Below are 11,669 nucleotides of genomic sequence, written 5' to 3' on the forward strand. Positions count from 1 at the left end.
CACTGAGGGGACTAGCATGAGTAACCACGGTACTTTTCAGGCATGTGACCCCTACAGTAAGAAAGTAAAGCAAAGCTGGAGTTTCACTAGTTGTCGTCCTCACTCTCCTGCTCATCCTTGACAAATATAAGAAAGTGAGGCCCTACCAAACCCCTCTCATGTAGAGGGATAAGATCGGAGTGCAGGTGGTCCAAGAACTCCAGGAGTGTCTGGGTATTGTATGGGCCAAGACTAGGAATGTGGGTGACTACACCATTCTCTGAAATGGCAGCACACATGGTGATGTTTCCCCCGAGCTGGCCTGGGACAAGCTCTATATATTTGATGGAAGCATTTATACTGCTGCATTGCTCCTGTCAGCTAACTAAACGTACTGTGTGATTGGTGATTGGATGTGTCCCCTTGTTTAGAAAAGTTATAGTTGCACCTGACAATGACTGTAAGCAGATGATCCAAGAGATCCATATTACAGTATATACCATTATGTTTTTCATGGTATTATGTGCCTGAAAGATTTTGACAGTGGAGTGAACTATTGTGCAGGTGATGATGTACACAAGGAAATTATGCCAATATGTTTTGCAGTAAACAACCACTTGACTGAGCAACAACAGTCAGTTTAGACCAGCAAGATGTTTTCAATTAATAGTTGGCCTAAGTGAAGGCAATTATACCTAACCATTTCAAAGATGTGCTAAATCATTTGAAATGTGTGCAAACTGTAGGCAATTGCACTTGTCATTTACAAAGATGTGCTAATACAATTGCAATTTGATTAAAGGAATGAAAAATTCCAATCTGTTGTGAACAAGTGCCCAGCGGTTTGGAGGTTTGCACGTGTTGTTTTGAGAATGTCATTTCTGTTTTGTGAAATGAGCCAAAGCAATGGAGAAAAACTGTAATAGGGAGTGGCAAGGCGGTTGTAAAGCCTTGTTAGGTATAAAGCCAAGTGAAATGGAACAACCTAAATTCCCACATGTATTACCCATTTAACACTAATCATAGCATTGTGATTTATTTGACATCAACATGTATACACATCAAAGAACATGAATGTTATAGGAAACAATTTATTATGGATATTTAAAACAAGCTTTTCAATATCGATAATCTACAGTAGTACATGATTTAGTCTGTCTTTGTGTCAAACGCTGTGACTTCAACAAACTGCTTCTTCATCCACTTGTAAAAAACCTCTGATATTTGGCCTGTTTTATATCCTGGTGACAGTCTGAAATAGCCGGCTTCCCCGAAGAGGAGCTGGTGTTAGCTACTCTGACGAAAAATCGGAGACCAACTTCCTTACATAAACGTTCATACAATGACAAAAAACAAGAAGATTCCTTCCAACATTATGTAAAACAAATATTCTTCATGTTGTGATTCACCAGGAACAGAACGAAGGGTTGATTTTTCTAGATTCTTCTGAGGAGTGATGAGGGCTTCCAGAACCATGTGTTGTGACTGACTGTGCCCCCGGAGCACCAGGTGGCGCTGCTCAGACCAGCAGGGGGGGGATGCTGCTCAGACCAGCAGGGGGGGATGCTGCTCAGACCAGCAGGGGGGATGCTGCTCAGACCAGCAGGGGGGGGATGCTGCTCAGACCAGCAGGGGGGATGCTGCTCAGACCAGCAGGGGGGGGATGCTGCTCAGACCAGCAGGGAGTGGAGCTGCTCAGACCAGCAGGGAGTGGAGCTGCTCAGACCAGCAGGGGGGATGCTGCTCAGACCAGCAGGGGGGGGATGCTGCTCAGACCAGCAGGGGGGATGCTGCTCAGACCAGCAGGGGGTTGTCCAGCACGGCCACGCCGGCAGCCACGCCCCCGTCCGCGTGCTCTGAACTCTTGGTCCTCAGCAGGTGTCCCACACATTCGTTCATGAGCATGTCTGATCCCTGCCTACACACACACACACACACACGCACACACACACACACGAAACATTGAGTTATGCAGTAAATATAAATGTGTGTTTGTTGGTGTGTGTGTGTGTCCGTGCATGTTTACCTGACGTAGGCTCCGAACATGCCAAGCTCGCTCAAACATGTGCTGAGTCTAAGCTCCGCCCCTCTCCGCAGCAGGATGTTGCGTAGTGGGCGGGGCCTGATCTTGTCCATCAGAATGTAGGCGGTCCTCTCTGAGCTCTGCTTTACTCCCTCCAGAACACGACAGATCTCCGCCCCGTAGAGGTTGTTGCCTGTGAAGGTGATGTTATAAAGCTTTGTTATAAGGTGTTGTACTAAAGCCTTGTTATAAGGTGTTGTTGTAAATCCTTGTAATAAGGTGTTGTCGTAAATCCTTGTAATAAGGTGTTGTTATAAAGCCTTGTTATAAGGTGTTGTTGTAAATCCTTGTAATAAGCTGTTATAAAGCCTTGTAATAAGGTGTTGTTACAGACCCTTGTAATAAGGTGTTGTTATAAAGCCTTGTTATAAAGTGTTGTTATAAAGTAAAGCCTTGTTATGAGGTGGTGTTATAAAGCCTTGTTATAAGGTGGTGTTATAAAGCCTCGTTATAAGGTGGTGTTATAAAGCCTCGTTATAAGGTGATGTTATAAAGCCTCGTTATAAGGTGGTGTTATAAAGCCTCGTTATAAGGTGGTGTTATAAAGCCTCGTTATAAGGTGGTGTTATAAAGCCTCGTTATAAGGTGGTGTTATAAAGCCTCGTTATAAGGTGGTGCTATAAAGCCTCGTTATAAGGTGGTGTTATAAAGCCTCGTTATAAGGTGATGTTATAAAGCCTTGTGCCATGGTGACGATGGTGTCTCACCCCCTCCTTCTCTCTGGGGCTTCAGGACAAACTGGTCAGGATTTGCCAGAGCCATCTCCACCGTCTTATCCCCCTCCGCACCCTGACACACACACGCACACGCACAAGGAAGAATGGATGGGACAAGAAATGAACACATTCTCGTATTGAAGAAACACTCCCATTTATGAGAATCTCTCTCATTCCTCGCTCTTGTTTACAAAAATGACCATCGTACACCAACAACAGTTTGGTTTTTCTTTTAATTTAGTATGAAAATCAGCCAATGACTCGGCTGGTTGACCAACAGCCGGTCGCTCAGCTCTAGAGCTGCATTCACAATTATTTAAATAGTCGATTAATCTGTTGATTTTTTTTTCGATGAATTGGATTTTTTATTTTATTTTTTACATTAAATTTCAAACCCTTTATTCAAAAACAAAACTGACAGTGCAAACAATCTTCAGAATGTGCACAAACAGGCACACAATTTTGAAAAGGTTAATATTATCCAAGTTTTCCAAGATAAGCAATTTATGAGTTTTGTTTAAAACTTTATTGAAAATTTAAAGGTTGTGGAAGTAGGCCAGACTTAATTGAATAATCTGGTGTATATTTAAGATTTCTTTACACAATTTTGAAAAAAAAGTTCAGATTTGCGAGGATTAAGCGATTTTCAAAGAGTGATTTTCTATCATTTTATTTGAAACTTCTTTGAAAAAGTAAGGGCTGTTGACGTATACCAGACATTAAGATACTCTGGTGTCTGTTTGAGGTTTTATATTCCAAAAAATATTATTAAAGTCTACATTTTTCAAAATGGTATGGGTAGTTTTCACCCGGTCCCTAACGCGATGCTGCAAAGTATCGTCTTCCGATTGTGAGACAAATGTTGAATATGAAACTAACAAATGTCAAAATGACAGCAGAGGTGTCTGCCTATCACAGAGTTGAGGAATTCGATTTTATTCAAAAAAGGAGTTAATAGCAACAGAGAGGTCTACGCCAGACTTAGATGGACTACTGCAGCAAAAGGGACAACATGTTTTCGAAGGTTTCAAACAGACTGGTATGAAAACAGATTGGCTATGTGGCTGTCCTAATATTCAGTGGATGTAGGCTGCTTGTACTGTTTACTGCTCTTACTGTTTTGACATATTAACAATAAATTAGGTTGTCTGGCTTTCATAACTCAGTGCCTAGCCTCTTACTGACATCACCGTACGTCACTGCCGCCATGTGTTTCAGAACGTTACTCAACAACGTCTCTCCGATGGCCTTTCCTCTACCTCCGCTCCATGCTCGACTAAACCTTTTTATTAACCGACTTATTGAGTGGCGTAATAATGGCGCGACACAACTAATCAATAATGAAATTAGTTGCCAACGCTTTTAACAATCGATTTAATCGATTGGTTGTTGCAGCCCTACTCAGCTCCACAGGGACCCACCGGGTCCAGGGTGTAGAGCCCAGCAAAGGTGGCCCGGACCTGGGCCGCGACTTGGGGCTCCCCTGGGAAGAAGCTCTCCAGAACCCCGGGGAGAGCCAGCTCCTGCTGCACCTTCTTGGTCCCGGCCAGGTGGGTGCTGATGTCAGGAACCTTCACCGCCTGCGAGCGCTCCATCAGCAGACGGGCGTCCCAGCTCTGAGGGTGGGGGCAGGGAGGAGAGAGGGGGCAGGGAGGAGAGAGGGTGGGTGGTGGGTGCAGGGAAGGTTAGGAGGAGCGCGCGTACGTGTGTGTGTGTGTGTGTGTGTGTGTGTGTGTGTGTGTGTGCATACCTGTTCAGTGTAGTTCTGGGGCATGTATCCATTCCTAAAGTAGACCACAGCCACCTCTTTCCCATCACTAAAGGAGTGGAGGAAACAGACCGTTCAGATCAGAACACATCAAAACCCCTCCTGAACAGCAACCAATCAGTAGCACAGCAGCCTCCAGCCTCACACTAGCAGCCTCACACTAGCAGCCTCACACTAGCAGCCTCACACTAGCAGCCTCACACTAGCAGCCTCACACTAGCAGCCTCACACTAGCAGCCTCACACTAGCAGCCTCCGGTCCTGGTCCAGAGAGCCCGTTCTGCTCACATCCTCAAACCTCCGCCGGATGACCGGAACATTCCTGAGGGCAGAAGGAGTCAGCACACAGCAGCAGCTTCTAGTCTCTGCTGAGATTACATCACACACAACAGGAAGTGCAACCTGCGACCCCAGCAGAGTGGCAGGAAGTTCTCACCTGCTCCACAGCTCGTTCTCCACGTATCGGTGGTCGTATATGTTCCTCTGGACATCCTCCACCAAGAACATGACCACAGCCCTGCAAACACAACACAGGAAGTGACCTCACCTGTCGGAACCATCCCGTGTCTGGCAGGAAGTGACCTCACCTGTGGGAGCCGTACAGATCCCAGGCTTTAGCCAGCGCTGCGGCCAGACCAGCTGATGGGTTGTTGTCAAGGATACGCCGGCTGTCCTCCAGCCGCCCGGCCACCCTCAGTACGTGTCTGAGGAGACACACACTACGTTACCAAGGACAACCAGGCTGAGCGTTCTAGGGAACAGTGTTCTAGAACAGGTGGACTAGGAGGAACAGAGGCTGTAGTTAAGATGGATCAATAAGAACGTCTTCATCTACTAACTCATGCCTTTATTCACTGCACATTTGCTTATTTTTGATCCCTACGTCCATCATTCTCCTCCATCCATCGCTGTGCTGCAGGGCGTGGTGGGCCTGTGGCTCTGCTCCTCACCTGTGGAGGGCGGGCGTGCGTGAGGCCAGCCCGCCGAAGCTGGCAGCAATGGTGTTGATCTCCACCTGCTTCAGAGTCACGCCCCCATCAGCACTCTGGTCCAGCATGTAGTCAGAACGGTTCAGCCCCACCACCACCGTCTGGAGACAACAGGACCTCACAAGTTAACCTGCCCAGGGAACAGGACCTCACAAGTTAACCTGCCTAGGGAACAGGACCTCACAAGTTAACCTGCCCTGCCTAGGGAACAGGACCTCACAAGTTAACCTGCCCTGCCCAGGGAACAGGACCTCACAAGTTAACCTGCCCTGCCCAGGGAACAGGACCTCACAAGTTAACCTGCCCTGCCCAGGGAACAGGACCTCACATGTTAACCTGCCTAGGGAACAGGACCTCACAAGTTAACCTGCCCAGGGAACAGGGCCTCACAAGTTAACCTGCCTAGGGAACAGGGCCTCACAAGTTAACCTGCCCAGGGAACAGGACCTCACAAGTTAACCTGCCTAGGGAACAGGACCTCACAAGTTAACCTGCCTAGGGAACAGGACCTCACAAGTTAACCTGCCCAGGGAACAGGGCCTCACAAGTTAACCTGCCCAGGGAACAGGACCTCACAAGTTAACCTGCCCTGCCCAGGGAACAGGACCTCACATGTTAACCTGCCTAGGGAACAGGACCTCACAAGTTAACCTGCCCAGGGAACAGGGCCTCACAAGTTAACCTGCCCAGGGAACAGGACCTCACAAGTTAACCTGCCCAGGGAACAGGACCTCACAAGTTAACCTGCCCAGGGAACAGGACCTCACAAGTTAACCTGCCCAGGGAACAGGACCTCACAAGTTAACCTGCCCAGGGAACAGGACCTCACAAGTTAACCTGCCCAGGGAACAGGACCTCACAAGTTAACCTGCCCAGGGAACAGGACCTCACAAGTTAACCTGCCCAGGGAACAGGACCTCACAAGTTAACCTGCCCAGGGAACAGGACCTCACAAGTTAACCTGCCCAGGGAACAGGACCTCACAAGTTAACCTGCCCAGGGAACAGGACCTCACAAGTTAACCTGCCCAGGGAACAGGACCTCACAAGGGAGAATTGGTATTGACTAGGAAGAACATGTGTTGGGTATGTAGAACATGTGTTGGGTAGGTAGAACATGTGTTGGGTAGGTAGAACATGTGTTGGGTAGGTAGAACATGTGTTGGGTAGGTAGAACATGTGTTGGGTATGTAGAACATGTGTTGGGTAGGTAGAACATGTGTTGGGTAGGTAGAACATGTGTTGGGTAGGTAGAACATGTGTTGGGTATGTAGAACATGTGTTGGGTAGGTAGAACATGTGTTGGGTATGTAGAACATGTGTTGGGTAGGTAGAACATGTGTTGGGTAGGTAGAACATGTGTTGGGTAGGTAGAACATGTGTTGGGTAGGTAGAACATGTGTTGGGTAGGTAGAACATGTGTTGGGTAGGTAGAAAATGTGTTGGGTAGGTAGAACATGTGTTGGGTAGGTAGAACATGTGTTGGGTATGTAGAACATGTGTTGGGTAGGTAGAACATGTGTTGGGTAGGTAGAACATGTGTTGGGTATGTAGAACATGTGTTGGGTAGGTAGAACATGTGTTGGGTAGGTAGAACATGTGTTGGGTAGGTAGAACATGTGTTGGGTAGGTAGAACATGTGTTGGGTAGGTAGAACATGTGTTGGGTAGGTAGAACATGTGTTGGGTAGGTAGAACATGTGTTGGGTAGGTAGAACATGTGTTGGGTAGGTAGAACATGTGTTGGGTATGTAGAACATGTGTTGGGTAGGTAGAACATGTGTTGGGTAGGTAGAACATGTGTTGGGTAGGTAGAACATGTGTTGGGTAGGTAGAACATGTGTTGGGTATGTAGAACATGTGTTGGGTAGGTAGAACATGTGTTGGGTATGTAGAACATGTGTTGGGTAGGTAGAACATGTGTTGGGTAGGTAGAACATGTGTTGGGTAGGTAGAACATGTGTTGGATAGGTAGAACATGTGTTGGGTAGGTAGTGTACCTGGGCTGGGCCCTCCTGGAGGACGTGTCTGTAGATGCTGAACAGCCTGGCAGTGAAGTCGTCCACTGCGATGGTGCTACAGGCACAAAGACATGCTGCTGAGGCGCGTTCCATTTAGCTCAAGGGGCAGCACTTGCAAGGAAGGACGGTTACAGGTCCTTGGTTTCCCTGTACTATGTGACCGTAACCAGCGCTCTGTGTGTGGAGGTGTGGTAGGTGTGTGTGGAGGTGCGGTAGGTGCGTGTACCTGGACAGAGCCTGCTCCAGGAAGGCCTGGTTCTGGCTGATCCGGTCCACTAGGAGGTTGTAGTGTGTCTGGACCTCCACAGCCTGCTCAAACACCGCCCTGGGCACAGCGGAGGGGAACAGGGTGAACGGGGCGTACGACACCAGCTGTGAACACAGAAAACACACGGAGAATAACGCTCAGAAACCAAGCAACCAATACTACGACTAGCATAAAATTACCCATGTCTGATTTGACGAGTCACTGGGTAAATCTCTTCCCACAAACACACCCGAGGGAATTTTGGGAGTTGGTTTGAAAAGATTCCACGCATGGCTGCACGTTAAAACAGCCTGGCTGTCCTCAGAAGCACGCTCTCTAAACAGACACATTCCGGTCGTGTCGGAGCATCACTCACGCTCGTCTGAACAGCGTGTTGTTGTAAATCAAATAGTCCTAAAAGGTCCACCACTGTTAGCAACATTACCCACTGGTAGAAAGAATGAAATTTGACGCTAACAGACTGAAAAAAAAAAAAAAGGTTTCATATTTTAAGGAGGTTGTAGAATAAACAGGCTCTCCATCCTTGCTCCTCCTGGAGATATAGACTAACCATGTTGCTTAACCGCTCCACGAATTGTTGCCAATTTATAATTGCTCGCGTTAGCTGTTTTCATGGAAGACCACGCAGCGTAGCCACATGACGGGCGACAGATCAACCCTTGAAGTTTACCAATTAGTTTTAAACGAAAATGAATGAGGATAAAATGAACGTAAATGACCTCTGAAGAGTTCGGCGTCTCTTCAGTTCTCATCAGTACTCCATGGAGAAGAGCGGTATCCTTAGCAACATCGGCTAGGTCCTGAAGGAGCGCCGTGTTCCTAAACACCGCCTCCGGTATCTCCTCCTGATGATCCGCCATCGTTGTCCACCTGAAACTCACCTGCAAAGTGATATGTTGTTTAGTCCGTTTAGCGTTAAATGTCTCTGAAGAGATAGAAACTAGATCTCGTGACTAACAACTACATCAGTTAATTTTCTTAAACGAGGGGAGGTGTGTTTCTGGTCTAACACGATTGGATAACATAACAATGGTCATATTTTTTTAAACTTTCTCACCGCTCCGGTTATAATACTAGGCTACATATCAAAGACTGAAAGTGTAATTTTCGTACTCACGCTGACTGGGCAAATGTGTACACACTAGCTGACTAGCAAGCTAACCGTGACAGAGCGTTTTAACAAACCTTTGGCACAGAATCCGACACCTAGTATATCCTGCTTGTACGGCTAGATAGTTGCCGCATGTAGGCTAGCTGGCTTAATAGAGTACATAAAAAACATCATTTGTAGACCATTATTGGTTCTGAAGGAATCAAAATAACATTTTCCCGACAAACGCTTTTCTTACGTTGGTTGCTATAAAGATATGAACGAAAGCCCTCCACGGAACGTATAGCCTTGTAGCAGAGCAAGATATCAACACGGCTAAATATAAGTTAAATGAAAAGTTAAGTGTCTTCACTTGAAGTACTATCGCATGGATTACACATTGCTAACTGACCTCTGCCCGGGGCTGTGTGTTTGTACTCGTCACGAAATGCGATTGGTTACATGTATTTCGGTGAGCACAATAACCAATCAGTTTCAGTGCTGTCACTCACGTATCCCGGAAGCGGAAAACAATCTGTAGTAAAAACAAAAAATCTGTTTGTAGTCCAAAGGGCATTCATTGTAGGTCTGAATCTAAAAACACTATCGTGTGACCTATAGTGCCATAGGGCCTAAGTAAGTCCACACATTATATTTTTTGTCATTCTAGCCAAGGTCAGGATATTGCTGCGCGGTAACAACTTAAAGAGAATCGGCGTTCTATCGGACCGTAATATGACCCCAGACCTGCAGATGGCGGTAGAGAGTTATGGTGAGGCTTCTTCATGCCCCTCCTGCGTTGTGCTTCCTCGACACATGCAAAGTAGTTTGTCCCTTAACTCGCTGGTCACGCAATATTGGGAGCCAGTCCTCAGATGAACTAACGTACCTACACCTCTGCTAAGTGTTGGCAAGACTACAGTGTTAGTTTGTAAGTGTTAAGAGTCACACAGATGACAGGACCACAGATGAGTCAACAGATCTCAAAAGAGCCTGTCTGTGTGTGTTAAGAATGTGTGCATGTGTGTCTAATGTATGTATGTGTCTAGTGTGTGTGTCTAATGGATGTGTGTGTGTCTAGTGTGTGTGTGTGTCTGTGTGTGTGTGTAGATGTCTGGGGGGCAGCTGTCCAGGGCAGAAGCGCTGCAGGTCCCAGGCTGCAGACATGCCTGCCACATCCTGCTCTACGCAGACACCCCCGCTCAGCTGTTTGGAAGCACCCCCATCAGACACATCATACTGGTGAGGAGGGGGTGTGGGTTTGTGTGTGTGAGTGTGTGTCTGTGTGTGCGTCTGTGTGTGTGTAACCGTGTCTCTCTCTCTGTAGATGCAGATGCGTTTTGATGGTCTGCTGGGTTTTCCAGGCGGGTGAGTTGGTGCACCTGAACCAGCCCGTTAAACATGTACATTTAGGATCCATTTGAATCGTTGGATTGTTTTAAATGCTCTAATAAATCAAAATACTTGTACTGGTTGAAATTGCAAGTAAACTATTCTCAAAATTGTGTAGAATTGTCCAAATGTATGCTTCCTGATAGTATTTATTATTTATTCAATAAAACATATCATTTTCCACAGATTTGTTAATCCCTCAGAAGAAGGTCTGGAGGCTGGGCTTAGCAGGGAGTTGTGGGAGGAGCTAGGAGTGGAACTTCCTGTGTCTGTCAAAGATCACATGACCTCCTGCCACGCCCCCTCTTCTAGCTCCTCCCATCTCATCACTCACTTCTACACCCAGAAGATGGGCGAGGCTCAGATCAGGGATGTAGAGAGAGCGGCTGCTACCACGGCAACAGACCACGGCCAGGAGGTAACAGACCACCAGCTTCCTTCTCTTTCACTTTGATTTATGGCCACGGTACACCTCCCCCCACTTTCTCACAATCTCTGTCTCTCTCTCATCAATCTGTCACTTCTTTCTCACTCCCTGTGTATCCCTCCCTCCCTCCCTCCCTCCCTCCCTCCCTCCCTCCCTCCCTCCCTCCCTCCCTCCCTCCCTCCCTCCCTCCCTCCCTCCCTCCCTCCCTCCCTCCCTCCCTCCCTCCCTCCCTCCCTCCCTCCCTCCCTCCCTCCCTCTAGGTGATGGGGATGGTCAGAGTCCCCCTCTACACGCTGAAGGGTGGAGGAGGTCTTCCCTCCTTCCTGTCACACTCGTTTGTGGGGAACTCTCGCTCCCAGCTGTTGGAGGCTCTGGTGCGTCTCGGTCTCGTCGGGCCGGAGGATCTGAGCTCAGCGCTCGCTCTCTCTCTCTCTGTGCACACACACCCCTCCCAGCACCTGCAGTCTGCCCTCAGCCTGCCAGAGTAGAGGAGGAAGAGCAGTCCTGATTCCCACACAATCTCACACACACACACCCACCCACTCACACACACCCACTCACACACACACACCCACTCACACACACACAAGCACACACACACAAGCACACATGCTAGCACACATAGGTTTGCACGTAGGCATCCACAGACACACGTGACTCATCATGGTCAGAGCTCCCTCCAGTGAATCTGGTTTCTGGAAGATGTTGTTGTGGAGATGAAATAAAGGATATTTGGTTTGAACATGCAGCTCCTTCACTAAAACCTCCTCCTCACCTCCTCAATGATAATATCACCTCACCACTAATATCACCTCTTCAATGATAATATCACCTCACCACTAATATCTCTTCCTCAATGATAATATCACCTACCACTAATATCACCTCCTCAATGATAATATCACCTCACCACTAATATCACCTCCTCAATGATAATAT

The 11,669-nt window shown here is 47.4% G+C and overlaps 2 protein-coding genes across 6 annotated transcripts; one reads left to right on the top strand and one right to left on the bottom strand.

Moving 5' to 3' along the window:
* Positions 1-1,052: 1,052 nt before the first annotated feature.
* gss (glutathione synthetase) lies at positions 1,053-9,378 on the bottom strand. Of its 5 annotated transcripts, none has more exons than XM_084680437.1 (14): positions 9,171-9,317; positions 9,007-9,075; positions 8,541-8,702; positions 7,780-7,925; positions 7,533-7,608; positions 5,496-5,635; positions 5,133-5,249; positions 4,982-5,062; positions 4,790-4,867; positions 4,529-4,595; positions 4,200-4,394; positions 2,770-2,851; positions 2,006-2,195; positions 1,053-1,897 (listed from the first exon to the last, which is right to left on the bottom strand). In XM_084680437.1, exons 3-14 carry the CDS (start codon positions 8,679-8,681, stop codon positions 1,774-1,776), a joined length of 1,437 nt encoding a protein of 478 aa, XP_084536563.1. In that variant the 5' UTR covers positions 8,682-8,702; positions 9,007-9,075; positions 9,171-9,317; the 3' UTR covers positions 1,053-1,773. The 5 variants fall into 5 exon arrangements, with proteins under 5 accessions (XP_084536563.1, XP_084536561.1, XP_084536564.1 ...); XM_084680435.1 differs by having other exon boundaries at positions 9,007-9,079; XM_084680438.1 differs by lacking the exons at positions 9,007-9,075; positions 9,171-9,317 and adding an exon at positions 9,324-9,378.
* Positions 9,379-9,695: 317 nt separating this feature from the next.
* On the top strand, positions 9,696-11,472 carry LOC146252680 (U8 snoRNA-decapping enzyme). The gene is made up of 5 exons (XM_084680440.1): positions 9,696-9,842; positions 9,993-10,153; positions 10,239-10,279; positions 10,490-10,721; positions 10,991-11,472. Exons 2-5 carry the CDS (start codon positions 10,022-10,024, stop codon positions 11,216-11,218), a joined length of 633 nt encoding a protein of 210 aa, XP_084536566.1. The 5' UTR covers positions 9,696-9,842; positions 9,993-10,021; the 3' UTR covers positions 11,219-11,472.
* The last annotated feature ends 197 nt before the right edge of the window (positions 11,473-11,669 follow it).

This window comes from Hypomesus nipponensis, chromosome 18 (genome assembly GCF_054491055.1).
Source record: "Hypomesus nipponensis isolate SF chromosome 18, ASM5449105v1, whole genome shotgun sequence".
In the NCBI taxonomy this organism is placed as follows: Eukaryota; Metazoa; Chordata; class Actinopteri; order Osmeriformes; family Osmeridae; genus Hypomesus; species Hypomesus nipponensis.

Coding starts and splice junctions, on each gene's coding strand:
- gss (XM_084680438.1), bottom strand. CDS start 8,681: ATGGCGGATCATCAGGAGGAGATACCGGAGGCGGTGTTTAGGAACACG. Junction 4,395..4,528: donor CCCAGAACTACACTGAACAG/GTATGCACACAC, acceptor CCCCACCCTCAG/AGCTGGGACGCCCGTCTGCT. Junction 2,852..4,199: donor GGCTCTACACCCTGGACCCG/GTGGGTCCCTGT, acceptor TGTGTGTGTCAG/GGTGCGGAGGGGGATAAGAC.
- LOC146252680 (XM_084680440.1), top strand. CDS start 10,022: ATGTCTGGGGGGCAGCTGTCCAGGGCAGAAGCGCTGCAGGTCCCAGGC. Junction 10,154..10,238: donor CCATCAGACACATCATACTG/GTGAGGAGGGGG, acceptor CTCTCTCTGTAG/ATGCAGATGCGTTTTGATGG. Junction 10,280..10,489: donor CTGCTGGGTTTTCCAGGCGG/GTGAGTTGGTGC, acceptor CATTTTCCACAG/ATTTGTTAATCCCTCAGAAG.